Raw genomic sequence first — 26,271 nt, forward strand, 5'->3', positions numbered from 1 at the left:
CATCTGTTGGACAGTTAGGTTGTTTCAATGCCTGGGCAATTGTGATTACTGCTGTTATGAATGTGGGAGTGCGGGTATCTTTTTTTTTTTTATAAATTTATTTATTTAATTTATTTATTTTTGGCTGCATTGGGTCTTTGTTGCTGCACGCGGGCTTTCTCTAGTTGTGGCGAGCGGGGGCTACTCTTCCTTGTGGTGTGCGGGCTTCTCATTGCGGTGGCTTCTCTTGTTGCGGAGCACGGTTTCTAGGTGCGCAGGCTTCAGTAGTTGTGGCTCGTGGGCTGTAGAGTGCAGGCTCGGTAGTTGCGGCGCGCGGGCTTAGTTGCTCCACAGCATATGGGATCTTCCCAGACCAGGACTTGAACCCGTTTTTCGGGCATTGGCAGGCGGATTCTTAACCACTGCGGCACCAGGGAAGCCCAAAGTGTAGGTATCTTTTAAGACAGTGATTTCATTTTGTTTGATATATTCCCAATAATGTAATTGCTGCATTATATTATAGTTTTGTTCTTTTTACAGTATTCTGGGGAGCTTTTATACTTTTCAGTTTCTTTGTATCTGTATGTTTTTATATGGAAGAAACTCTCTTTTTGATGGCCTTATTGTAGTTTTTCCTTTAGGTTTCGGCTAAAACATTCTTTCACATCTCCTGGGATATTATGTATGTACTTTGTGATTATATGCATAGAAATGGGGCCTATGGAATATTCAATTTGATACCTTATGTAGTAAATAATGTAATAAATGTAAACCTGCTATATTGCTTCAGTGTCCCATTCTCTCTCTTTTTACATCCCTTTTGTTTTGGCCCCATACCCAGAGTATAATTTCCACAGTTATAAATGGAATCGTACTGGGAAATCCCTGGTGGTCCAGTGGTTAGGTCTCAGCTCTTTTCACTGCCGTGGGCTCAGGTTTGATCCCTTTTTGGGAAACTAAGAATCCAGCAAGCTGCATGGCATGGCCAAAAAACAAGGAATAGTATTGTGTTACTTGCTGGGCCAATTCTTCTTTTCTCTTTTTTTCCCTTAATTAATTTTTAAAATTTAGTTTAATCTTTTTCTTTTTGTAAATTTATTTATTTAGTTAGTTTTGGCTGCATTGGGTCTTCATTGCAGCGTGCGGGCTTTCTCTCATTGCAGTGGCTTCTCTTGTTGAGGAGCATGGGCTCTAGGCATGTGGGCTTCAGTAGTTGTGCCATGTGGGCTCAGTAGCTGGGGCTCACGGGCTCTAGAGCACAGTCTCAGTAGTTGTGGCACACGGGCTTAGTTGCTTCATAGCATGCAGGATCTTCCTGGACCAGGGCTCGAACCCATGTCCCCTCCATTGGCAGGTGGATTCTTAACCACTGCACCACCAGGGAAGTCCTCTTCTTTTCTTTCTTTTTTTTTTTTTTTTTTTGCGGTACGCGGGCCTCTCACTGTTGTGGCCTCTCCCGTTGCGGAGCACAGGCTCCGGACGCGCAGGCTCAGCGGCCGTGGCTCACGGGCCCAGCCGCTCCGCGGCATGTGGGATCTTCCCAGACTGGGGCACAAACCCGCGTCCCCTGCATCGGCAGGCGGACTCCCAACCCCTGCACCACCAGGGAAGCCCCTCTTCTTTTCTTTTAACCACATTATTTTTAGTTGCCTCATACAGTTTTATTCACACATATATGCAATCACAAGCTATGATACCCCATGTTTATTATTCCCTCTCCTCCACTCAGTCCTGTTATCAGTCCTGGTCTTTCTTTACATGGTCTCTCTCTGTCTCTCTTTTTGTATTGTATTATATATTTATTTATTTATCTATCTATCTATCTATTTATTGCCACACCCCGTAGCATGTGGGATCTTAGTTCCCTGACCTGAGATGGAACCTGCACCCCCTGCTTTGGAAGCACATAGTCTTAACCACTGGACCGCCAGGGAAGTCCATTTACATTGTCTCTTGATGTGGATAGAATCACTGTCGTTGGTCACGTATTTAAGTTGTTCTCTTGATCTCCCCAGTTTCTGCAGCACTTCATCATCCATCCCTCCACCTTCCTCATTACTCACACTGTAAAAATGATTCCCTTTCATCCATTGAAAAACTTTTTCAGTAGATGACCTAAATCAATATGTGCAGCCGTGATGACTCAGAAACCATTTCCAGCAGGGATGCTTGAATAACAGTATTAGTTACATAGCTCACTTCTTCTTGCATCTCCCTTAAGATTTCCTTTTTAAACTTCTGGTATTTGTGTGTTTACTGTTAGTTGGTATGTGCTTTGTGGTCACCGTGGAAAATACCCTTTTTTGAGAGCTAATGTAAGTTTTTCCATTTGAATGTTTTTGTCACAGTGGTTGAAACGATGCTACGCTGAACTTAATTTGAATTACGTGTAATCACTCTTTCTGTAGTGAAGAATCCTATTCTTTACTGTTCTTCAAAAATTTAACACCATGGTTGAAAAGTTTCGTAACTCTGTTTGAGAAAAGTGTTACTTTTGTTTAATATCACATATTCAACGTGAAACATTTATCATGCAGTGTAATGAATAGGAAATGTATGGTTCTTTATATCTTGTAGATATTTCTCATATACACGTGGTAAGGAAATTACAGCTAAAATCAAACATTGATAGAGGAGGAGTATTCCAAACAGTGATTTTGGGAAGACATGAAATCCAGGAACCTTTTTACCTCTCGGAAATACAGGAGAATATGTTTGACTTTGGATTTCAGTGGAGACATGATGAAAGGAAATGCAGAAATATCCCTACATCCCATAACCAAAATGTCACTGATAGAAGAAGTCAACATGGTGGAAGGGATGCGGGAAACAACCATATTGGAAATAGACTTGTGTTAAGCCTTCAGGATGAACTGCATATGTTTAAAAGTAAACAGAAAATTGATGATTTTAATAAAGCTAAGAAGAGTATCAGCAGTATTTCCTCATTTTCGCCAGTTGAAGGAATTTCTCCTCCTGTCCAAACCAACATTTCTAATATATATTTTATGCATCCTTCAATACTGACACAAGACCAGAGCCCACACAGGGAAATACCTTACAATGAGTATGGCAAAACGTTTCATCAGGGCTCAAATCTCAGGAGTCATCAGAGAATCCATACAGGAGAGAAATTACATAAATGTGATGTATGTGACAAGGTCTTTAGCCGAAATTCAGATCTTGTAATTCATCAAAGAGTTCATACTGGAGAGAAACCTTACAAATGTAATGAGTGTGGCAAGGTCTTTAGTACAAAAGGAAAGCTTTCAGTTCATCAGAGAATTCATACTGGAGAGAAACCTTACAAATGTAATGAGTGTGGTAAAACCTTTAATCAGAGCTCAATCCTCACTCGACATCGGATAATCCATACAGGAGAGAAATTACATAAATGTGATGTATGTGACAAGGTCTTTAGTCAAAATTCAGACCTTGTAATTCATCAAAGAGTTCATACTGGAGAGAAACCTTATGAATGTAACGAGTGTGGCAAGGTCTTTAGTCAGAAAAGAAAGCTTTCAGTTCATCAGAGAATTCATACTGGAGAGAAACCTTACAAGTGTAATGACTGTGGTAAAACCTTTAATCAGAGCTCAACCCTCACTCGACATCGGATAATCCATACAGCAGAGAAATTACATAAATGTGATGTGTGCGCCAAGGTCTTTAGTCAAAATTCAGACCTTGTAACTCATCAGAGAATTCATACTGTGGAGAACGTAGTGTCTGTGGGAAAATCTTTCTTTCTTCCTCAGGCATCAGTAGGCATGACATAATCCATCGAGTAGCAAAACCATATAAATATGACGTATGTGACAGTCTTTCATCAAAATGCAGTCCTTGGACTTCATCAGGAAATTCCTACTAGAGGGAAACCTTAAAAATGGAATGAGTGTGTCCCAGTCTTTAGTCAAAACACAAACCTTGCAAGTCATCCAACAGTTCATAATAGTGAGTAATCTTACAAATGGAATGAGTGTGTCCCAGTCTTTAGTCAAAACACAAACCTTGCAAGTCATCCAACAGTTCATAATAGTGAGTAATCTTACAAATGGAATGAGTGTGGCTAAAACCTCTCATCAGGGCTCATACCTCAGTAGGCATCAGATAATCCGTACAGGAGAGAAATTACATAATTGTGATGTAGGCGGCAAGGTCTTTGGTTAAAATTCATACCTTGCAATTCATCGGAGAATTCATACTGAAGAGAAACCTGACAAACGTAATGTGTGTGGCAAAACTTTTCATCATGGCTTAACTCTCTGGCATCATCAGATAATCCATACAGGATCCAAACCATATAAATGTGATGTGTGTGGCAGAGTCTTTAATCGAAATGCAGTCCTTGCACTTCAGAGAATTCTTACTGGAGAGAAACCTTACAGATGTCATGAGTGTGGCAGGGTCTTTTGTGAGAGGACAACCCTTACAAGGCCTCAAGAAATTCATATTGCAGAGAAACCTTACAAATGTAATGCGTGTGCCAAGGTCTTTAGTCAAAAACCCCAACTTCGAATTCATTGGAAAATACATAACGGAGCAAATTACAAGAGTAATGATTGTGGCAAGGTCTTTCGTCAGAGTTCAGCCCTTCCAAGTCTTCGGAGAATTCATAATGGTGAGCAGTCTTACACATGTAATGAGCATGTCAAATTCTTCAGTGTGCTTTCAAGCCTGACTTAATGCCATCAGGCAATCCATATTGGTGAGAGACTTTAATAATGTAGTGATGTGACGAGGCTTTTAGCAGGTGTCCCCATCTTATGCTTTATTAGAAATTTCATTCCTGATTGAAACCAATAATTGTAATTATTGTGGCCTGGCCTTTTGACAAGGAATGTATTCACCAAAGAATTCATTCTGGAGATTACCTCATGAATGTGTGAATGCGGAAAACCTTCACTTGGGGCTCATATCCTACTAATCATCAGACAGTCCATACTGAACAGAACATTACAGCATTACTCTACCTTGGGAATGCTAGTTTTTAAAACACTCCTTAATACCTGCTCCCCATTCTTGAGTATGCAGCATATGAATGTATTTTTTCTTGTTCTTTTATGTGTCTAAATAAACGTCCTGGTGTGCACCTTGATTTAGATGGAGAGAAACTAGGAAAATAGTAAGCATATGCAAAATAGAAAAATTAAAAGATCATGTAGTATCACATTTTTCCTTTATTGTGCTCAGTGAAATAATTTTTAGGGCTCTATGTTCATGAGTTTTCTCTTCAAAATGAACCACATACAATGGGGACATTTTTGTTTGGTGGATAAACTAGAAATTTCATGTATTCACCCTTAAGACCTGTTTTTGTTGTTGCTGGTTTGCACTTGTGACCATTCAGTGGAATAGGGTGGAACCCCACACAGAATTTGGTTTCGTTATTGAGACTGATATTTATATGGAAGTGTTATGAGAATGTTTGTTATATAATTCAGCTTTCTATGGGAAGGGTGGAGACTTCCAAGGTGTTCAAAAAATGGTTGAAGAGAACAGGGAATGGTCAATGGCTTCGCGTGTTAAGGAGATCACTTGATGAGATTTGAACTTTCAGTTTGTATCAAAGGAGGGAGTCCTCAGGTTGTTTTTTTTTTTTTTTTTAATTAGTTTGCCCACATAGGTAGAATAGGAAGAGGTTGTCCTGCTGCCTAAAGCTGTCAGTAGTCCAACATCATAAAATGGATTCAGACTGTTTAACAAAACAGCGAATGTTTACTCTTTTTTTTTGCGGTACGCGGGCCTCTCACTGTTGTGGCCTCTCCCGTTGCGGAGCACAGGCTCCGGATGCGCAGGCTCAGCGGCCATGGCCCACGGGCCCAGCCGCTCCGTGGCATGTGGGATCTTCCCGGACCGGGGCATGAACCCGTGTCCCCTGCATCGGCAGGCGGACTCTCAACAACTGTGCCACCAGGGAAGCCCCGAATATTTACTCTTGAAACTCCTGATTTCTTGATTAGGAAACAATACAGTTATCTTCATGCTAATAATTTATTACATTTCTTTACCTGAGGCACACGTATGTTCCATTGTGCAATATGGTTTTTGAAAATGCTTGTAAAACACTGTTTAAATCAATTGCCCAAGGTGTTTTTACCCTAGGTTAATAAAAATTCATGTTTGGACAAGGAATTATATTCAGTCTCCTGGAATAAACCATAATGGAAAAGAATATTAAAAAGAGTGTATATATGTGTATAACTAAGTCACTTTGCTGTACAGCAGAAACTAACAGAATGTTGTAAATCAACTATACTTCAGTAAAAAAATTAATGTTTGGAAATGTTTACCAGATAATATATGTAAGCAATTTTTTAGAAGAGCAGTTATCCATAGGGTATCAAAATTTTATTCTGCAGTGTTTTTACTAAATGTCTTGTTGTTTAGTTTTATAATTTTACCTTTAAACCAGTGATTACCTTTGAGCTAATATTTGTACAGGTGTGAAGTTTAAATGGAGTTTTTTCCCCCATTGTGAACATGTTATTGATTACTACCAGTTTTTGAAAATCCTTCGTTTATTGAATTGCCTTGGTACCTTAGTCAAAAATCTGTCGGAAGTACAGTGGCCCTTGAACAGTGCAGTGAGTTAGAGGTGTTGAGTCCCGAGTAGTCAAAAATCCACGTATAACTTAATATTGGCCCTCCATGTCTGTGGTTCTGCATCCTTGGATTCAACCGAGTTGTGACCTTGTAGTACTGTGATAGTGTGTTTTGGGAAACATGCACTTATAAGTGAATCCACACAGCTTAAACCCGTGTTGTTCAAGGGTACGCTGTACTCCTGTAGGGCTGTTTCTGGTTTCCTCATTCTGTTCTGTTGGTCTGTGTGTCTGTCACTCGACAAATCCCACACAGTCTTGATTACTGTCACTGTATTATAAATCTTGTTATTGTGTGGAGTGATTCCAACCACTTCAGATATATTTTTTGCCCACATAGTATTTTTCAGATATATCAGCTCTTCTATTTCTTTTGCCTTCCATATTTATTTTAGAAAAATCTTGTTTGTATCTTCAAAAATTTTGTGGAGAAATGCATTAAACCTGTATGTCAATTTGAGGTGATTTGTCATCATTTCTATGTTGTGTCTTACCTTCAATGAATATGCTGTGTTTCTTTAGCAATTCACTGTGGTGTGTTTCTCTAAAATGACTTAAATTAAATGTCATCTTTGATTTCTTTCAGACCACTGTAGTTTTTCATATAAAAGTCCATGTTTTGTTAGATTTACACATTTTTCTTCTAGTTTTACTTTTCTGAGCATTTAAAGAAGATACTACATTTTTAATTTCAGTATTCATTTGTAAATTGCTACTATATAAAATTTCAATAAATTCCTGCATGGTGTACTTGTATCCTGACACCTTGCATCGTATACTCTTTCTAGAAATTTCTGCAGATTCTTTTTTTTTTTTTTTGCGGTACGCGGGCCTCTCACTGTTGTGGCCTCTCCCGTTGCGGAGCACAGGCTCCGGACACGCAGGCCCAGCGGCCATGGCTCACGGGCCCAGCCGCTCCACGGCATGTGGGATCTTCCTGGACCGGGGCACGAACCCGTATCCCCTGCATTGGCAGGCGGACTCTCAACCGCTGCACCACCAGGGAAGCCCTGTAGATTCTTTTGATTTTCCATATACATCATTTCTTTAAAATTTCTATTTCTGCTGTAACAACTTACCACAAACTAAATGCCTTAAATCAACATAGATTTATGCTCTTGTTGTTCAGGAAGGTAGAAGTACAAAATGAATCCAAAACATTGTGAGTCTGACTCCATTTTTGAGGTCTGACTACAGACACCTTATGACTCGGTACAAGCTCTTCCTCTTCCGCCCATGTTATCAGGGCAGGCTGATAATAAAGCCTGAGCGCTCCATCCCTTGGCAGGACTTGTAGGTTCACACCACAAGCAAGTACCATCACCACAGCCCAGTCTTGTATCCACCGTAATGCAAGAACATCACCATTCTCTGCTCTGCTTTCTCTAGCCATTTTGGGAACAACTTGGTCCACCCTGGTCTCCACAGAAAGCCCTCCAAACTAAACTTTGTGTGGGGTTCCATCTTTTCCCAGCAGAGAAAGCAAAAGTGCAGGGACTTCCCTGGTGGCGCAGTGGTTAAGAATCCACCTGCCAATGTAGGGGACATGGGTTCGAGCCCTGGCCTGGGAAGATCCCACCTGACGCGGAGTAACTAAGCCCGTGGGCCACAACCACTGAGCCTACGCTCTAGAGCCCACGAGCCTCAACTACTGAAGCCTGCGTGCCTAGAGCCGGAGCTCTGCAACAAGAGAAGCCACCGCAATGAGAAGCCTGGGCACCGCAACAAAGAGTAGCCCCCACTCAGAGACTAGAGAAAGCCACGCAGCAATGAAGACCCATCGCAGCCCAAAATAAATAAATAAATTCATTAATTTAAAAAAAAAGCAAAAGTAATTAACAACAAATAGGGCTTCCCTGGTGGCACAGTGGGTAAGAATTTGCCTGCCAGTTAAGGGGACATGGGTTCAAGCCCTGGTCCGGGAAGATCCCAGTTCTGCAGAGCAACTAATCCTGTGCGCCCCAACTACTGAGCCTGTGCTCTAAAGCCTGCGAGCCACAACTACTAAGCCTGTGCACCACAACTACTGAAGCCTGCATGCCTAGAGCCCATGCTCCACAACAAGAGAAGCCACCACAATGAGAAGCCCGCACGCAGCAATGAAGGCCCAACGCAATCAAAAATAAATAAATGTATTTAAAAAAAAAATACCCTTTTAAAAAATCCTAAAAAAAACCCCAACAAATATTTTGGAGAGTGCATACGTGAAATTTATAGTTTATAAATCCCATTGTGTATGTTCATTCTTAGAGGAAACTCATGAACCTTGATCTTTTCCGGTTATTTCTCTGAGCACTGCAACACAAAAGATAGATTGTGTCCTTTTAATCCTTATTTATGAAATGTTCTTTTATTTCCTCAAAGTTTTCATATGCTTACTATATTTCTATTTTCATTTCATGTAGATATGCAAACCATGGGTCTAACTTCAGCGCTAAAAAAGGCATGTAAAAATATAATCTTGTGTATTTTCAGGTAAGGAGAGGCAGTTTGTAGGGAGCTTGAATCTGAAGTTTCACCGACTTGGTATTTTCATAGTAGTCCCAGAAATAATCAGGGATACACTTTGGAGTTCATAAGTCAAATGCAGATTATGAATATGTATTTCCAAAGTTGAATGTCGTTTTATATATAACATGGAAAGAAATTGTTTAGATGCCCCTCAACCTAGAGAGCCTAACAACGTATTATGAAGTGCCCCAAAGAGGTGGGGTACTCTGGGGTCAATAGAAAGCTTATGACTCATTGAGGATTATAAAGGAAAGATTACATTAATTTTTGAATCCCTCACAAGCATGCTTTACTCTAGTTCCTTTCATTAAACTATCCTCTGTAACACCATGTCTTCAGTGTCTAGAAATAATACTAATTTTCATTAATAAATGATATACAACAGCTATTCCCTTTTAAGAGGACAGAAGACCATTGTTCCCCTCCATTTTTTCTGCCATCGTGATACTCATATGAAAACTTCATTCTCTCAGTGTCCAGTTGTACTGTGTTTCACCATCATCTGGTAGGGTAACCCTTTCCTATAATCATCAACAATAGCCCTCAGTCATAGCAAATCTAGAGAAGGGGCAATGACCACAAAAAGCACTATATTTTAGATAATAGTTTTATATCTATACTCTGCCCCTCCCCATGCTGTCAAGTTTATTTATAACATTGCACCTTAAAGTGAGTGTCCTAGTTTTTCACAGTAATCTGGGTATGAATAAATCCCACCTAATGAAGTAGGTCCTTTCATCTTACCCATCCCTTGCCTAAAACCGTCATGGTGATAAAAGAATAGCGAGTAACGAAAGAATAACAGCAGATTTCAAACTTCAGGTTATAGGTCGTTAATAAGAATACACTGTTATCAAGAAACTTCAAATAATTGAATAAAAACATTTAATAATATGCAGATAATTAGACTTTTCCACAGGTATCCTTGCTTCATTGATAGACACCATCTCATGAGTTTTTTTTTTTATACAGCAGGTTCTTATTAGTTGTCCATTTTATACATATTAGTGTATACATATCAATCGCGATCTCCCAATTCATCACACCACCACCACCCTCCCCCCGTCATTTTCCCCCCTTGGTGTCCATACATTTGTTCTCTCCATCTGTGTCTCTATCTCTGTCCTGCAAACCGGTTCATCTGTACCATTTTTCTAGGTTCCACATATATGCGTTAATACACGGTATTTGTTTTTCTCTTTCTGACTTCACTCTGTATTACAGTCTCTAGTTTTATTATTTTTTTTAAGTAGCCTTTTTTTTTTTCTTCCTGTTGTTCCATGCTGCTGGCAGGATCTTAGTTCCCTGACCAGGGATTGAACCCAGGCCATGACAGTGAAAGCACCAAGTCCTATCTGATCCTGGTTGATCTTCTTAATCTTTTTTTTTTTTTTTTTGGTTGATCTTCATAAGTAATGAACCTAGTTCCCCTGAGTGTAAACTTTCTTAGCGTTAAGTCCATTGAGAGCATTGTTTGAACACTTACCTCCATTACATTTGTCATTTCTTTCTAGTATGAATTCTGCGTGGCGTATGCTGAGGTAATTGCTGAAAGGCCTTGACTCACTTGTACCGTTTCCATATTATATGAATACTTCCATGACCACAAAGCTGTGTATTGTTTACAAAGTTGATCACACTCATTACATGTGTCAAATTTCTGGAAAGAATTCTATTATGTTCCAGAAGGCTTAAAATTTGGATCAGCTTTGCCATATATTTGTGTGTTTTTTTCTCAAAAATGTATATTCTGATACCACGTGAGGTATGAGCCCTGGTTCCTGGCTTTGCCGCATACATTAATTTTATATGGTATCTCTCCACAGTGGAGTTTGTTTTTATTTAAAAAAAAATTTTTTTTGTTTTTTTTTTGGCCATACTGCATGGCCTGTGGGATCTTAGTTCCCCAACCGGGTATTGAACTCGGGCCCTCAGCAGTGAAAGCGCTGAGTCCTAACCACTGGACTGCCAGGGAATTCCCTCTCTTTTTATTTTTAATTGGAATATAGGTGAGGTACAATATGTTTCAGGTGCACTATACGCTGTTTTAATATTTGTATACATTATGAAATGATCACCACAATGAGTCTAGTAGCCATCTTGTCCCCAAACAAAATTATTATGACGTTATTGACCATATTCTTTATGCTGTATATTACATCACTGTGACCTATCTATTGTGCAGTTTTAAATGTGATCCTCTTAACTTTTTTTTTTTTTCTTTTGGCCATACCACCTGGCATGTAGGATCTTAGTTCCCTGACCAGAGATCTAAACCGAACCCCCTGCAGTGGAAGCATGGAGTCTTAGCCACTGGACCACCAGGGCAGTCCCTGAAATATGCCCCTCTTATCTCACCCCTTTACCCCTTTCTCAAAATCATGTTTGTTCTACCAGTCTCTCTTCACTGTATTCCACTTTTTTTTTTAATGCCATATGTAAGTGAAACCATGTGGTACTTGTTTTTGTCTGACTTTTTTCACTTAGCATAGTACGTTCTAGAGCCATCGGTGTTGTTGCAAATGGCAACACTTCTGAGCAATATTGCATTCTATATATATACACCACATTTTCATTATCAGTTTGTCCGTCGGTGCTCAATGCAGTCTTCACGTTAGATGGATGAGGCATTTTGTAAATACGTGTGTGCCCCCTGACCAGAGATCCTCTTTTGTATTATCAGGGTGGGGCCCAACTTTAATAAATAATATTAAGGATCTCCCGTATGTTCTAATCTGTATGTACCATTGAGCATCATGACTGAGTCCCCCCGTTCCTGAGGGCTGAGATCTGGGCTGAGGGTGAGGGGACTCTGCTCTGCGTGGGGATGGATCAGGGCTGGTCTGTGACCTGGAGGGGATTGTCGGGTCCAGCTGAGGGTCTCACCAGAGACCACAGTGACTTGAAGGAAAGTGTGGGAAAACTGCCTTGCTGGTCTCTGTGTAAGAGTTTACTGTGCTGAATGAATCCTTCCTGCCCTGCTAAGGTTCCCACTGTTGTATGGTGGAGTCTGAAACAAAGGGTTCTGAGAAAACACACAAGTTGTCAAGTTGGGGGAGGAGAACACTCACAGCATAAGGCTTCAGAAGCTATTTTGTTCATTTCTAGCTTTTTGGTTGGTTTGGTCAGTTCAGAAAATGTTTCGCAAAGAGGCAATTTTAGAATTTTGTTCCTGTTTGGAAGCTTCCAGGTAGCCATGAAAATAAATATACCATTCGTCTTGTTTAATTTTAGAACTGCAGTCTTCAGATTTAGTCTTAAGGAAAACGAGTGTTGGGAGATGGAATGATAGTCATAATGGCCACTGTAATTCTGGATTAATTTTAGTTTGTTCAACCCACTTGGTAAAAATGTGCATGTGTAGCGTTCATACTTTGATGCAGGAAGGAAGACCCCTTCCAGGACCCAAGAGTGGGCCCTTGTCTAACACTTGGAAACGAATTGTCCGAGGAGACACACGTACTGACAAAGCAAAAGACTTTGTTGGGAAGGGGTGCCTGAGTGAAGAGCAGCAGGGTAAGGGACCCCAGGAGGACAGCTCTGTCATGTGGCTCTCAGTCTCAGGTTGATGGTCATGGGGTTAGCTTCCGGGTTGTCTCTGGCCAGTCATCTGGCTTGCTCCATTTTTGGTCTGACTCAGGGTCCTTCCTGGGGTGCCTTTTCTGTGTCAGATCTTAGTTCCTGTTTTAACCTTTTGCCTTTAAGTTACCATGGCTCAGGCCCTTTGTCCTCCTTCAGTTCTAGGTTCTGAGAGGTCCCCACCATCCCCTCCAGCCAGTCTCTGTCACATTCACCAGAGTTTATTGCCCCTATATCAACCCCCCTCAGCAGAAATGCCTTTCTCCATTGATCATTTGGAGTCTCTCCTTTTCCATTCGTTGAAGGGTGCACCGTGTTTCTCTTCCTCCCACGATGGGAGGAAAAGATGTAGGCAGTCCTAAAAAGCCCTACAGAACTGGTGTCCTCATGCAGTGTCCTGAGTTGTCCCCATGTTTAGTGTGCTCTGTCACTGCTTTACTGTAGCCCCCAGGTGTTCCAGGTGTGCACATCCAGGGACCAGTCACCACCTTGGACAGGAGCTTTGCCTTCCGGCAGGTCATCTGCACAGAGTCAGCGATAGTGATTTCCCTTGTGCTAAGGCTGCAGATGTTGGGAACCTAAGGGGGCATGTAGGAGGCCCCCCTCAATGAGCTAGGGTATCTTTTAATTACCTGTGAGTGGGGAGAACAGGAGATAAAAACCCTGGGAACCGTCTCTCTTGGAGATTTCCTCACTATACTCAAATGCCTTTGTCACTGGACTTCATAACAACCCCAGTTGCGGGTCAGTTCTCCCAGGACGGCCAACTTCTTAACCTTCATCCTGAATGGCCAGTGTCCTTTAGGTGGCACTTTGTGTGTATTCCTGTTGTGATGGCTTTACTGAGAGGTCCTTGTGTCTTTCAGCCTTGTTTGCCCATGAGTGCTTTGGGAACAGGTAGAAAATTGGGGAAATCGGAGGGAAGCCTGTAGGGCTCTGCAGCAGAGACATGGCCGCAAGTCGGGGCATCAAGATGTGTGCATCTGTCCCTTGTGGGCTCAAAGGGTGTGTGGAGCTGTTGGCGAAGGGTGTCTCACTTCTGGCTGGAGCACCTGGAATTGGGTTTATGGGTAGTTGTGGGGGGCGTTGCATGGTTTGAGGTGCCGTAGTGTCTTAGCTTAGGTTCCCTGGGACATAGCTGCTGACACTGAGGTTTATTTGGATATTTCATGGTCATACCTCGGGAAGAAAGAAGGCAGTGGATTTAGGCAGAGAAAAACATTTTTTCTCCAATGTTAGATGTGTTCCCTGAGCTGAGCCTGCAGGAATCCTTCAGTGCAGGAGGATGGGTGCCTTGTCCTCAGGCGATGGAGCTAGAGGGTGCCCTACAGCATCCACCCCACAAGTGACTTGTGTCGGTCTTTTGGGAGATCAAGGATCATTGTACAGGGGCACTGCTTTGGGAAAGAACTCTGGTGTCGTTATTAATTGCTGCAAGTAATAAATCCTTCCTTGTCCAGGGGTGGGCATGGGGAGGGAATCACTGTGCTATTTTTAGAGTAATATAGGGGAAAGTTCAGAGATCATTTTGCAGGTTACCTTTTGTATTTTTTAGTATTTTGTGTTGCAAATAAAGTTTCAGATGCACTGATACAAAAGGTAAGAAAGAGAGAATTTGGAGTGTTTCCTTGGGAAATGGTGGGGCCTCTCTGTGGCATGTGCATCACTGGATACATCTCTCTTATGTAGTTTTTGGAGATGACAGTGTTTGGTCTGTGGTCACTATGAATGAAAATATGGTGTTTTGCATGTAGTGTTTCCTTAGGTGTCTTCATATGTATTTTTTCCTCAGGCATGATTTCTTAGAGTCTGGAATGTTTTCTGGTATTTTCTAGCAGGATGGAGTGGATCATTATGGGTTGTGTGGAGGCTGTGTTGGACCCCATGAGAGTTTGTAAGTTCATTTGAATCCTGAAAGGAAATCATGAGTATAAACTTCAAATGGCAGTATGTTTTCATTAGATAGATTCTGGTAGGTATGTGTCAGTGGACACAATTTGAGAGAGGCCAGTAACTTCTTGGATGTAGGGCAAATTTATTCCAAAAATCAGAGGGCCAGCAACACTACAGTGATCAGTAGTACAGAGGCACATTCTTGGGAAGCTGTAGCGGCTACTTTCTTACTGCCAGGCCAGTGCTGGTTCCTCTACTGTCCTCTCCCTACCCGTGTGAAACCTTCGAGTGTACACACACACAAACACACACACACACACACACACACACGACAGAGAACAAGGAACAATATAATTGTATAGAATTACTGTTCATTATTCTTCATACATTTGATAGAATTGTCTAATATCCCTCTTGTGACTTTTTAAATTTAGCATTTGTTAACGAGAGCCTCTTCATACCGATGGTTGAGCCGCAACTCAGTAAAAGACTGCAAGGGAACGTGAAATGGAGGTGTTTATCACTCACAGGTCCTGGAGGAGGTCCAAGATACAGCTGGAGGGAACACGTCAGAATTCAAGGAAGGGTGCAGGCAGAGAGCATGGGGCATGCCCTGAGGCATGTACCTTCATTAGGGTCCATGGATGAAACGTTTTGGCTTCTTGAGTCAGGCTGCCTTTGTCAGTGCAAACCAAAAAAACAGGAATTGGTAGGCTTCCTTGTTGGAAGCGTGTCTCATCCAAAGAAGAACCAGGCGAAAGCCTTGGGTGACAGGGGAAAATGGTTATCACAAGGGCAGTTGGGGGAGTCAGTCATAACAGGAACTTAAACTTGCTGTGACTCTGTGGGCTGTTCCATAGGATGTGTTGTCAGGGGAAAGGCTCGAGTCAGATCGAGATCCCTGTTGGCCAGTTGCCTACACCAAATAAATGCTGAGATCACCGCATTATGGAGTACTTTACCTAGCCTCTCCTGGCCATCATCTGTGATTTTAGATTTGTTTTCTAGGTGGTGGCGATTTTCAAATTAAAAATGTAGTCTGGGGGCTTCCCTAGTGGTGCAGTGGTTGAGAGTCCGCCTGCCGATGCAGGGGACACGGGTTCGTGCCCCGGTCCGGGAAGATCCCACATGCCGCAGAGCGGCTGGGCCCGTGAGCCATGGCCGCTGGGCCTGCGTGTCCAGAGCCTGTGCTCCGCAACGGGAGAGGCCACAACAGTGAGAGGCCCGCGTACCGCAAAAAAAAAAAAAAAAAAGTCTGTAATTCAAAGTATTTACTCAAATGATCTGTTTCACAAGGGTGAATTGTGGCAGGTTATTCGTTTACCTGAAAATATTGTAATTAGGTTATTTCCCTATGTAAATATCATGTAGGCGTGTAATAAAACATACATTGTAGGTGTTATCAGTTATTTCCATAAATATATCGAGGGTTGAAATGAAGTTTTTGCATAGCTGATAACCTAGTTTTAATTTCTTTAGGGTTTGTATTAAAGAGAATATATCCCCCTATAAAATGCCCTTAAAACATTGTAAAAATGATTAGTCTTTAGATGAAACTAATCTTAATTTCCTCTGACGACTGTATACTTTACAGGCTTTCTCATCCACACATAACAGAACTTTCAGAAATAGAAACAAAGACCTAGGGACTTGCTTGGTGGCAGAGTGGTTAATACTCTGCGCTTCCAATGCAGGCGGCCCGGGTTCGATCCCTGCTCAGGGAACTAGACCCCACATATATGCTTCAACTAAGAGTTTGCATGCCACAACTAAGGAGCCTGCAAGCCGCAACTAAGGAGTTGCTGCAACTAAAGACCTGGCACAACCAAATCAATCAATCAGACAATCAATATTAGGGCTTCCCTGGTGGCGCAGTGGTTAAGAATCCGCCTGCCGGTGGGTTCCCGCACGTCCGCCCGGCTCCCCCCTGACGTCAGCCTCGCGGTTCTATTTAAGGCCCCTCCCGCTCCCCACTCGGAGTACCCGAGCAGCTACCGTCAATTCCGAGTCCAGCCCACCCGACGTGCACTCCTGATTCCTTTCGGTTCTAAGTCCAATATGGCAACTCTCAAGGATCAGCTGATTCAGAATCTTATTAAGGAAGAACATGTCCCCCAGAATAAGATTACAGTGGTTGGTGTTGGTGCTGTTGGCATGGCCTGTGCCATCAGTATCTTAATGAAGGACTTGGCAGATGAAATTGCTCTTGTTGATGTCATAGAAGACAAACTGAAGGGAGAGATGATGGATCTCCAACATGGCAGCTTTTTCCTTAGAACACCAGAAATCATCTCTGGCAAAGACTGTAATGTGACAACAAACTCCAGGCTGGTTATTATCACAGCTGGGGCATGCCAGCAAGAGGGAGAAAGCCGTCTTAATTTGGTCCAGTGTAATGTGAACATCTTTAAATTCATCATTCCTAATATTGTAAAATACAGCCCAAACTGCAAGTTGCTTGTTGTTTCCAATCCAGTGGATACCTTGACCTATGCAGCTTGGAAGGTAAGCAGCTTTCCCAAAAACCGTGTTATTGGAAGCGGTTGCAATTTGGATTCAGCCCGGTTCTGTTACCTCATGGGGGAAAGGCTGGGAATTCACCCATTAAGCTGTCATGGGTGGATCCTTGGGGAGCATGGAGACTCTAGTGTGCCTGTATGGAGTGGAGTGAATGTTGCTGGTGTCTCCCTGAAGAATCTGCACCCCGAATTAGGCACTGATGCAGATAAGGAACAGTGGAAGGCAGTTCACAAACAGGTGGCTGACAGTGCTTTTGAGGTGATCAGACTGAAAGGCTACATACACATCCTGGCCCATTGGACTGTCTGTGGCAGATTTGGCAGAAAGTATAATGAAGAATCTTAGGCGGGTACATCCGATTCCCACCATGATTAAGGGTTTCTATGGAATAAAAGAGGATGTGTTCCTTACTGTTCCTTGCATCTTGGGACAGAATGGAATCTCGGATGTTGTGAAAGTGACTCTGACTCCTGAGGAACAGGCCTGTTTGAAGAAGAGTGCAGATACACTTTGGGGGATCCAGAAAGAGCTGCAGTTTTAAAGTCTAATATACCACTTCACTGTCTAGGCTACAACAGGATTTTAGTTGAAGGTTGTGCATATTGTCCTTTATATCTGATCTGTGACAAAAGCAGTAATGTTAAGACAGCCTAGGAAAAACATGTTTCCTAACATTAGCAATAGGAATGGTTCATAAAACCCTGCAGCTGTATCCTGATGCTCCATGGCAGTCATCTTGTGTGTTCCTAAATTGGTTCGTGCAAAATAGTTCTACTTCCTCAAGTGGTACCACTGACAGTGTTGCAGATGCTGCAGTTGCCCTTCAAACCAGATGTGTATTTAACTCGTGTTATATAACTTGTGGTTCCTTTAGCCAAGATGCCTAATCCAACTTTTTTTCTCCAATTAATCACATTCTGGGATTGATTATAAATCCAGTATTGTATGTCTTGTGCATAACTGTTCTAAAGAATCTTATTTTATGTACTATATGTATCAGAATAGTATACACTGCCATGTAATGTAAAAAAGAAAAATCTACATAAATAATGCAGCCAACTATCTAAGCGTTATACCAACTAAAACAATAAATAAACCTTGAACAGTGGGGGGAAAAAAAAAAAGAATCCGCCTGCCAATGCAGGAGACACGGGTTTGATCCCTGGTCTGGGAAGATCTCACATGCCACTGAGCAGCTAAGCCCATGTGCCACAACTACTGAGCCTGCGCTCTAGAGCCTGTGAGACACAACTACTGAGCCTGCATTCTAGAGCCCGTCAGCCACAACTACTGAGCCTGTGTGCCTAGAGCCTGTGCTCCACAACAAGAGAAGCCACTGCAATGAGAAGCCTGCACATCGCAACGAAGAGTAGCCCCTGCTTGCATCAGCTAGAGGAAGCCCGTGTGCAGCCATGAAGATGCAATGCAACCAAAAATAAAGTAAGGTTTAAAAAATAAATATTAAAAAAAAGAAACAGCTAAAATATGTTACAATTTCAAAATAAAAATCTAATTACAATTAAATTATTTTTAGTTATGTTTGACTTAAATGTACTATGATATAAAGAAGTTTTTCTCAAAGATATTTGAAGGAAATTATTAAGTGTAGAATAGGAGAAGTATTTTAAAGAATAATGCCTTCTCATCAAAGAAATACAACGTTTCTCTTTCTCTTTTTATTGTATCTATATGAAGTGCTGGATGCTAACTAAACTTACTGTCCTAATCTTTTCACAAGATACGTTAAGTCAGAGAATTCTGTGGTACATCTTTACTGAATAGTGATGTATCTCAAGTATTTCTCTATTATACTCCGGGGGAAAGCAGGTTTTAAAAGGCAAAAAGAAGCAAAACAATCAAAAAATTTACCTAAAAAAGAATACTACAATTTATTGCTCTTTTTATAGCAACGGTTAGTGCCCTGAATTATCACATGCCTTAGTTCACCAGTCTCAGACCTCAGGTCTAGTCCCTGATTGTCTGGAAAAGAGCAGAGCGTTGAGTTTGGCCTCCTGAGTGAGCAGGGAATAGAAACAGAATGTTCTGTAGAGTTTTCAATGTGAAAAAGCCCATACTACCCAGAGTTTTGTAATTCTGTCATTCTAGTTTGTAATAGAAAGACAAGTCCAGCTCTTGTTTCCTGAATTGCTTTTATTAGTTCTAACTGCAGGAAATGTTCCAGGCTCCAGTCGCCGCCCCACAGCTACCACTTGGAGACCCAAGTTTCCAGAGCTCTGAATTGCTTCAGCCTCACTAACGGGACTTTAGAGCAACCTGTTTTGGGGCGGAGTGGGGGAGCGTTTTATTTAAACCGTTTTTAAGTTAAGAGGAAACGTCTTAGTTTTTAATGAAAGTGACTGCCCTGCTCCCTGCTGCCAGCCCCGCCCTCTGGCCATCCCAGCATCTGGGCTCTCTCCTCGCCCCGCCCCTCGCACACAGCGCTCCGCCCAGGCCCCGCCCCGGGAGCTCCGCCTCTCCCCCCGAATTAGTAGTTACCTGCGGAACCGGAAACAGGCCGTGTTTTGAAGGTCACGGTACGAGGTAAGATGCAGAGGTAAGTTGCCCATCGCTAGTGAAGATCTGTGCTTCGCTGCTCCTCGTACTGCAACCTACTGGCTTCGGAGTTACTATGAACTGTAAATCCCAGCATCCGGCCTCCTACCTAATAGATCCAGACGTCGCCGTTAGAGGTCGGGTATGTTTTCCTTTGGGCTTGAAATCGCTTTGAGGCTGGTCCCTGCCCTTCGCTTTACGGCCTTCAGTCCACGTAGACACGGTCTTTAGCGCCGTTTTCCTGCTTCCAACCTTCAGCGACCACCCCCCCAGGCCCACCCCGTAACGTCCTCTTCCGCGAGGTGGATTCGCGCCCCCAGCCTCGCCCTCGCGGCCCCTGGAGGGCAGCGCCAGCCACCCCGCTCCCGGACAGGCCGCGTCCTCTCCCCGGACCTGGGATTCTGGAGAGCCCGCCCCTCTCCTGAGACCCCCTCCCTCCCTCCCCGCCCCTCTGTCCTCGCGTCTCCAAAGGCCAATACTTCTGCTCCCCCGGCCTCCCCTTCCTAGTCAGCCCTTCCCCTCACCCCGCGAAGGGGGAGGTGACCTGGGCCAGCCGTGTGACACCCAGTGTTGTTTCTTCCCGAATTCCACCCGCTGGAAAATATCTCTTTTCCGGTAGGCGGGTATGTTATTCTGTCGCCATTTCTGGAAACACGTGGGCGATGAGAAGTGGGAGGAGTAGAGACGGAGCGACTGACAGAGAAGTAGGAATAACTGAGATGTTGAGGGAATGGGGGAGACCCCATGGCATTGCAGCGTGGGAAGAGGGGCCCTGGATCACCAGTAGAAGGGAGGACAATACAGTGGCGAGGCACTTCACGCAGAGAGTGGCCGGAGAGAATGGAGTTTGAACCTTGGCCTTCAGAGCCAAGTGGCTCTGGGAGAGGAAGAGAGGAACAACTAGGAACTAGAAGAGCAGAGGAAGAGCGAGCCGATGGGAAGTACAGCCACCTGGTGGTGCCACAGAGTGGGGCGGAGGGGACTGTGGCCGGGATGGAAACGCCGTAACCAGGGGATGAGAGAGGGGGCCGAGATTGGGAAGAAAGATGCAGAAAGATACGGGTATTTAGGACAGTCAGAAAGGTTGGGCGGAGAGAGCAACAGGAGGGGAAACAGGTCGCAGAGTGGGGCAGGACTGGCGTGAGGGAGGAAACAGAGAGGGAAGAAAAAGATGGCCACAGAGAAAGGAATAGGGAGACAGATAAACCTAATGAAATGTAAAGATGTAGTAGTGCAGGTACAGGGAGAAACAGAGTCCAGATGGGTGGCGAGTTCTTTGGATGTGGACAATTAAGTCGTGATATATTGATTTCTGGCTTTAAAATCTAATAAATGTAATTTTTGTTTGTTTGACTTACATAGACAAGGATCAGAATTGAAAAACTGGCTATAAGGTTTGTGAATTTTGTAATTATTTGAATCATAAGATGACTTCCATATTCAGTTCCTATTCAGCCATGGGGCAGTGACTTGACTCAGACAGTTGTCCTTCACCCCCTTACATTTCTTGCCAGGGAGTAGAGGACTGGGTAAGAAAAAACTGTCAGCACATGGTACCTCTTGAAAGGAAGAGGCCCTTCAGGTGACCTTTTCAGAATTCATTTCCACCTGATTCTGTTCAGTCAATTCAGACCTTCTCCACAATGTGTCCCCTCTGGGCCTCAGGGAGCCCACTCGTAACACAGAGATGAGAGACTAGACCAGTAATTCTCAGTCTGAGCAACACTTAACCCCTGAATTCATTGGTGAAATTGGGTGTGTGTCTGTGTGTGGCAGTTCTTATTCTTTGAATATAATTTATTGCAAAGGTAATATCAAGCCTATGTGAGAATACAGACAAAAAGAAGAAAATGGAAATCATTTCTAATCCCACTCAAAAAACATGGTATTAACCTTTTAGTATATATCATTACAGTCTTATTTTATGGATAAAGTTTTTTTTTTTTTTTGCGGTACGCGGGCCTCTCACTGCTGTGGCCTCTCCCGTTGCGGAGCACAGGCTCCGGACGCACAGGCTCAACGGCCATGGCTCACGGGCCCAGCCGCTCCGCGGCATGTGGGATCCTCCCGGACCGGGGCACGAACCCGCGTCCCCTGCATCGGCACGCGGACTCTCAACCACTGCGCCACCAGGGAAGCCCTGGATAAAGTTTTAATAAAAAGTATAAGTAACACTTTTTATTTGGAGTATAGTTTCTTTACATTGCTGGACTGTCGGATTCTGCTGTACCGCAAAGTGAATCAGCCATATGTATACATATCCCCTCTTCTTTGGATTTCCTTCCCATTTGGGTCACCACAGAGCACTGAGAACATACTGTGTAGCCTTCCCTGTGCTATACAGTATGTTCTCATTAGTTATATATATATATATATATTTTTTTTTTTTTTTTTTTTTTTTTCCCGGTACGCGGGCCTCTCACTGCTGTGGCCTCTCCCGTTGCGGAGCACAGGCTCCGGACGCGCAGGCTCAGCGGCCATGGCTCACGGGCCCAGCCGCTCTGCGGCATGTGGGATCTTCCCAGACTGGGGCACGAACCTGTGTCCCCTGCATCGGCAGGTGGACTCTCAACCACTGCGCCACCAGGGAAGCCCAGTTATATATTTTATACATCGTAGTGTGTATATGTCAATCTGACTCTCCCATCATCCCTCCCCACCTCCCACCCCCACCCGCTGTGTGTGGCAATTATTTTTGAAGAGAGCGTCTAGTCGTATTTAGAAATTTAAATGGGTCACAGTCATCCCAGAATGTAAAAGTAAAACAAACCCTAGAAAGGAGACAAGAACATAGGCTCAGAGTTAAAGTGACCATAGTGAGATGTATTTCTCTGCAGAAGATTTAAATTTGAAGAGAGTTTAGTCAGTCCTGGCACTCATATCTCCACTGGCTGTTACTTGTCTTTATGACAAAGTCCAGTCTCCTCACTGTGTCTACACAGCCCTGTATCATGCTCAGGGCCCTGCCAGTGTCTCCAGCCTCATCTTGGGAAGTGACCGTTTCCTCATGGTTCACTCTGCCCCGCACACATTCACCTTTTTTCTGTCCCCAAACCCCAACACGTGTTCTGTCTCAGATCTTAGTTCCTGTTCTTACCATTGGCCTTTAAGTCACCATGGCTCAGGCCCTTTGTCCTCCACATGTTACTTCAGAGATATGTCCCCTTCCCCTTCCTCCGACAACCTCTGTGAAATTACCCAGGGTTTACTGCCTCTGTATCAGTCACCCTCAACAGAAATGTACTTGTGTATTGATTATTTTTAGTCTTTCGTGCTTAACCTCCATTGAAGGACACAGTGTTCATCATCTTCCCAGGGTCACTGCAACACCTCACTCTGGGGATGTTTTCAAGGCTAGGATTGTTGACTGGGCTGAGTACACCTCAGGAAATATCAAGGTGCCAGGGCAGGTAATGAGGATGGTTCTCACACTTGTTTTGGACATTTCCACTCTAATTGATGCTTACCTTATGTGTCTGTTTACTCAAGAGCAAAAAGATGTAGGGAGGCCTAAAAAGTCCTGTACAGCTGGTGTCCTCAAGCAGTGGGTGACATGTTCCCATGTTTAGTGTGCTGTGTCAGTGCTCTGCTGTAGCCCCCAGGTGTTCCAGGCTGTGCACATCAGGTGACCAGTCGCCACCTTGGACAGGAGCCTTGCCTTCCGGCAGGTCATCTGCTCAGAGTCCAGGATAGTGGTTTCACTGTGCTAAGGGTGGGCAGAAGTCTGGAGCCTAATGGGGCATGAAGGAGGCCTCCCTCAAAGAGCTAGGGTATCTTTTAATTACCTGTGAGTGGGTAGAACAGGAGTCAAGAAACTTGGGAACTGTCTGCTTTGAGTCTCCGTAAATGAACTCAAATCCCTTTGTAACTGGACTTGATGACGTTCCCAATTGTTGGTCAGTTTCCCAGGATGGCCAACTTCTTGACCTTCATAATGAATGGTCAGTGTCCTTTGGGTGGCAGCTTGTGTGTATTCCTGTTGCGATGGCTTTGCTGAGAGGTCCTTGTGCCTTTTAGCCCTGTTTGCCCATGAGTGCATGGAGGAGAGGCAGAACAGTTGGGAAGTTGGAGGGGAGCCTGTAGGGGTCTTCAGGAGGGATGTGGCAGCCAGTGTGGGCTTCAAGGTGAGCCAAGTGAATGGTGTGGGCACCTGTCCCTTGCGGGGTCAAGGCATCTGGAGAACTATTTGAAAGGGATGTCTTAATTGTGGTTGGAGCACCTTGAGGTGGTATGTGTAGCTGTGGGCTTCATTACATGAACTGAATTGCCATAAAGTCCTAGCTCAGTTTCCCTGGGACATAGATGCTGAGACTGAGGATTGCATGCATTGGTTGCATTGAATAACTCATGGTCACACCTGAGTAGGAATGAAGGCAGTGGATTTAGAAAGACAAACGTTTTCCTCCTGTGCTCTTAGAGGTATGACCTGAGCTGTGCGAACAGCACGCTCTGGGTACAGGTGGATGGACACCATGGTCCTGAGGGAATGGATCTATAGGGTGCCCCACAGAATCCACTCTATGCCTTGACTCACGTTGGGTCTTTTGAGAGTGGGAGAATCATCGTGCAACCCTTAAAGTGATACACAGAGAATTTTAGAGATCATTTTGTGGGTTACCTTTGGTATTTTTGAGCATTTTATTGTGTAAGTGAAGACCATTTCAGATGCACTTTGAAAGATACAGTGGAGAATTTGGGCCATTTCATTGGGAGAGGTTGTGGTCTGACTGTGGCATGTGCCTTATTGCATGTATCTCTTTTTTAATTAGTAGGTTTTGGAGATGACAGTGTTTGGGCTGGAATTGTAAATGAAAATACGGTATCTTAGGTTTAGTGGGTCCTTGGGTGTCTTCACATGTAATTTTTGTGATAATTATTACACAGTGTATATATCTGCCAAATAATCACATTGTATATCTTATATGTACACCATGTTTATTCATCAACTGTACATTAATAGAGCTTGGGTAAAAAAGAACGTGGGAGGTGTGCTGGGCTCACCTCCTCTAGATGGTGCTCAGCCCCGGCTTCACATTGATTTGAGTAAGGCATCTTCATATGTTTTATACCCCCCGACCAGAGATGCCTTTTAAAGGAGCTGGGATGGGGCCCAACATGAATAATACTTAAGGTTCCCCAGGATGTTCCAATCTGGATCCATCATTGAACATCAGGACTCTGAGTCCCCCCATTCCTGAGGGCTGAGATCTGGGCTGAGGGTGAGGGCTCTGCTCTGCGTGGGGATGGATCAGGGCTGGTCTGTGACCTGAAGGGGATCGTCGGGTCCAGCTGAGGTGCCCACTGCTGCTGGGTACGTGAGGGCCTCACCAGGAGGGGAGCCTGATCTGAAGGAAAGGGTGGGAAAACTCACTGGTTGGTCTGTGTGTGGGAGTTACTGTCCTGAGCCCCTCCTGGGACAGTGGGCAGCAGAGGACCGTCTGTTCCCCATGCTGAGGGCTTCCCTGTGCGTGTGGTGGTGACTCAGGAAGGGGGTGTGTTGATTCTAAGCATTAAACAGCATGTTTTCAACTCTCAGGTAGACCTCTAAAGAGTCCTGTTGTCTAACAAAGAAGCCGTTAAGAGAAGGAAAAGAAAGGGAGTCAGGAATGGCTGTTTCTGAGGTAAAGTCATATTCTCAGTTGATTCTTCAGTCTTTCCTTTCTGAAGTGCCCTCAACTGGACTTGCTAATCTTGTCTCACTCTGAGGTATCCTTCCTGACACATGTACATTCACCCTTATCTAGTGCCTTCCCTCAGTCCCTGTCATGTCCACTTAGATTTCATCTCCCTGAGGTTCCAGTGGACATTGTCTTAGGCAGGGCTTCACACCTGTGGATTGTGGATGGGGTCTCAGTGCTATTGGGCAGCAGGTATTGTTAAAGGGCTTCATCTGAGTGTACTGTCCGCTCTCTGTAAATTCCATGACCCATCCTGTTCATGGAATCATCTGAATATGCACAATACTTGGTAAATTCTGGAAAACTGAACAATAACAAGAAATTTGTTCTGATTTTTTTTATAATACACTAGAAGCTAAATGAGTGAGTCACTGACTTCAAAATCTGAATGATTGGAAAATGGAATGGTAAGTTCAGAAAGAGACGTCAGTGATAGAGGGTGTTTTATTCCATCATCGATTTTAAACTATGAAATCAACAAAATTCTCTGCATTCTTCAAGTCACTTTCTTCCCCTCCGTTTCTCAGGGGTTGTCTTTACACTCTGTTGATTGCCTTTTTCATGACAGAGAGGTTTTTCTGTTTTATGCAAGTAAGGTTCCTACTTTCTTCTTTTGCTGGTAGATACCCAGTTTCCCAGCAGCATTTGTCACTGAGACTGTCCTTTTTCCATTGTGTAGTCTTACCACCCTTGTGAGTACATTTTACACACATGCCAAGGATTATTTGTGAGCATTCTGTTCTGTTCCTTGGCTTTATGTGTCTGTGTTCATGCCAGTACCACACCATCTTGATTAATTTGTATGTAATGTTTTGATATTCAAAACGGGCCTTCTCCATCTCCCTCCTGTTTCAAGAGTATTTTGGCCATTTTGGGTCCTTTGAGATTCTCTTAGCATGTTTTTTTACCATGTTTTTTTGTATTACTGCAAAGCATGTTTTTTTGTACCATAT

At 43.5% G+C, this 26,271-nt stretch overlaps 2 protein-coding genes across 2 annotated transcripts in view; both read left to right on the forward strand.

The window, feature by feature from the left end:
* The window catches only part of LOC117308943 (uncharacterized), a 75,401-nt gene that overhangs the window by 37,448 nt on the left and 11,682 nt on the right, over positions 1-26,271 (forward strand). The window contains exons 6-8 of the mRNA XM_073795671.1: positions 2,557-3,747; positions 4,271-4,600; positions 23,658-23,764. Of these exons, the coding sequence (XP_073651772.1) occupies positions 2,557-3,747; positions 4,271-4,600; positions 23,658-23,764 (1,628 nt within the window). The remainder of the gene's footprint in view (positions 1-2,556; positions 3,748-4,270; positions 4,601-23,657; positions 23,765-26,271) is intronic.
* LOC101317416 (L-lactate dehydrogenase A chain) lies at positions 16,562-17,672 on the forward strand. The gene is given in 2 exon segments (XM_033845044.2): positions 16,562-17,363; positions 17,365-17,672. Coding segments are annotated over 2 exon segments (1,002 nt in total). The 5' UTR covers positions 16,562-16,625; the 3' UTR covers positions 17,629-17,672.

This window comes from Tursiops truncatus, chromosome 19, assembly GCF_011762595.2.
Source record: "Tursiops truncatus isolate mTurTru1 chromosome 19, mTurTru1.mat.Y, whole genome shotgun sequence".
Lineage (NCBI taxonomy): Eukaryota > Metazoa > Chordata > Mammalia > Artiodactyla > Delphinidae > Tursiops > Tursiops truncatus.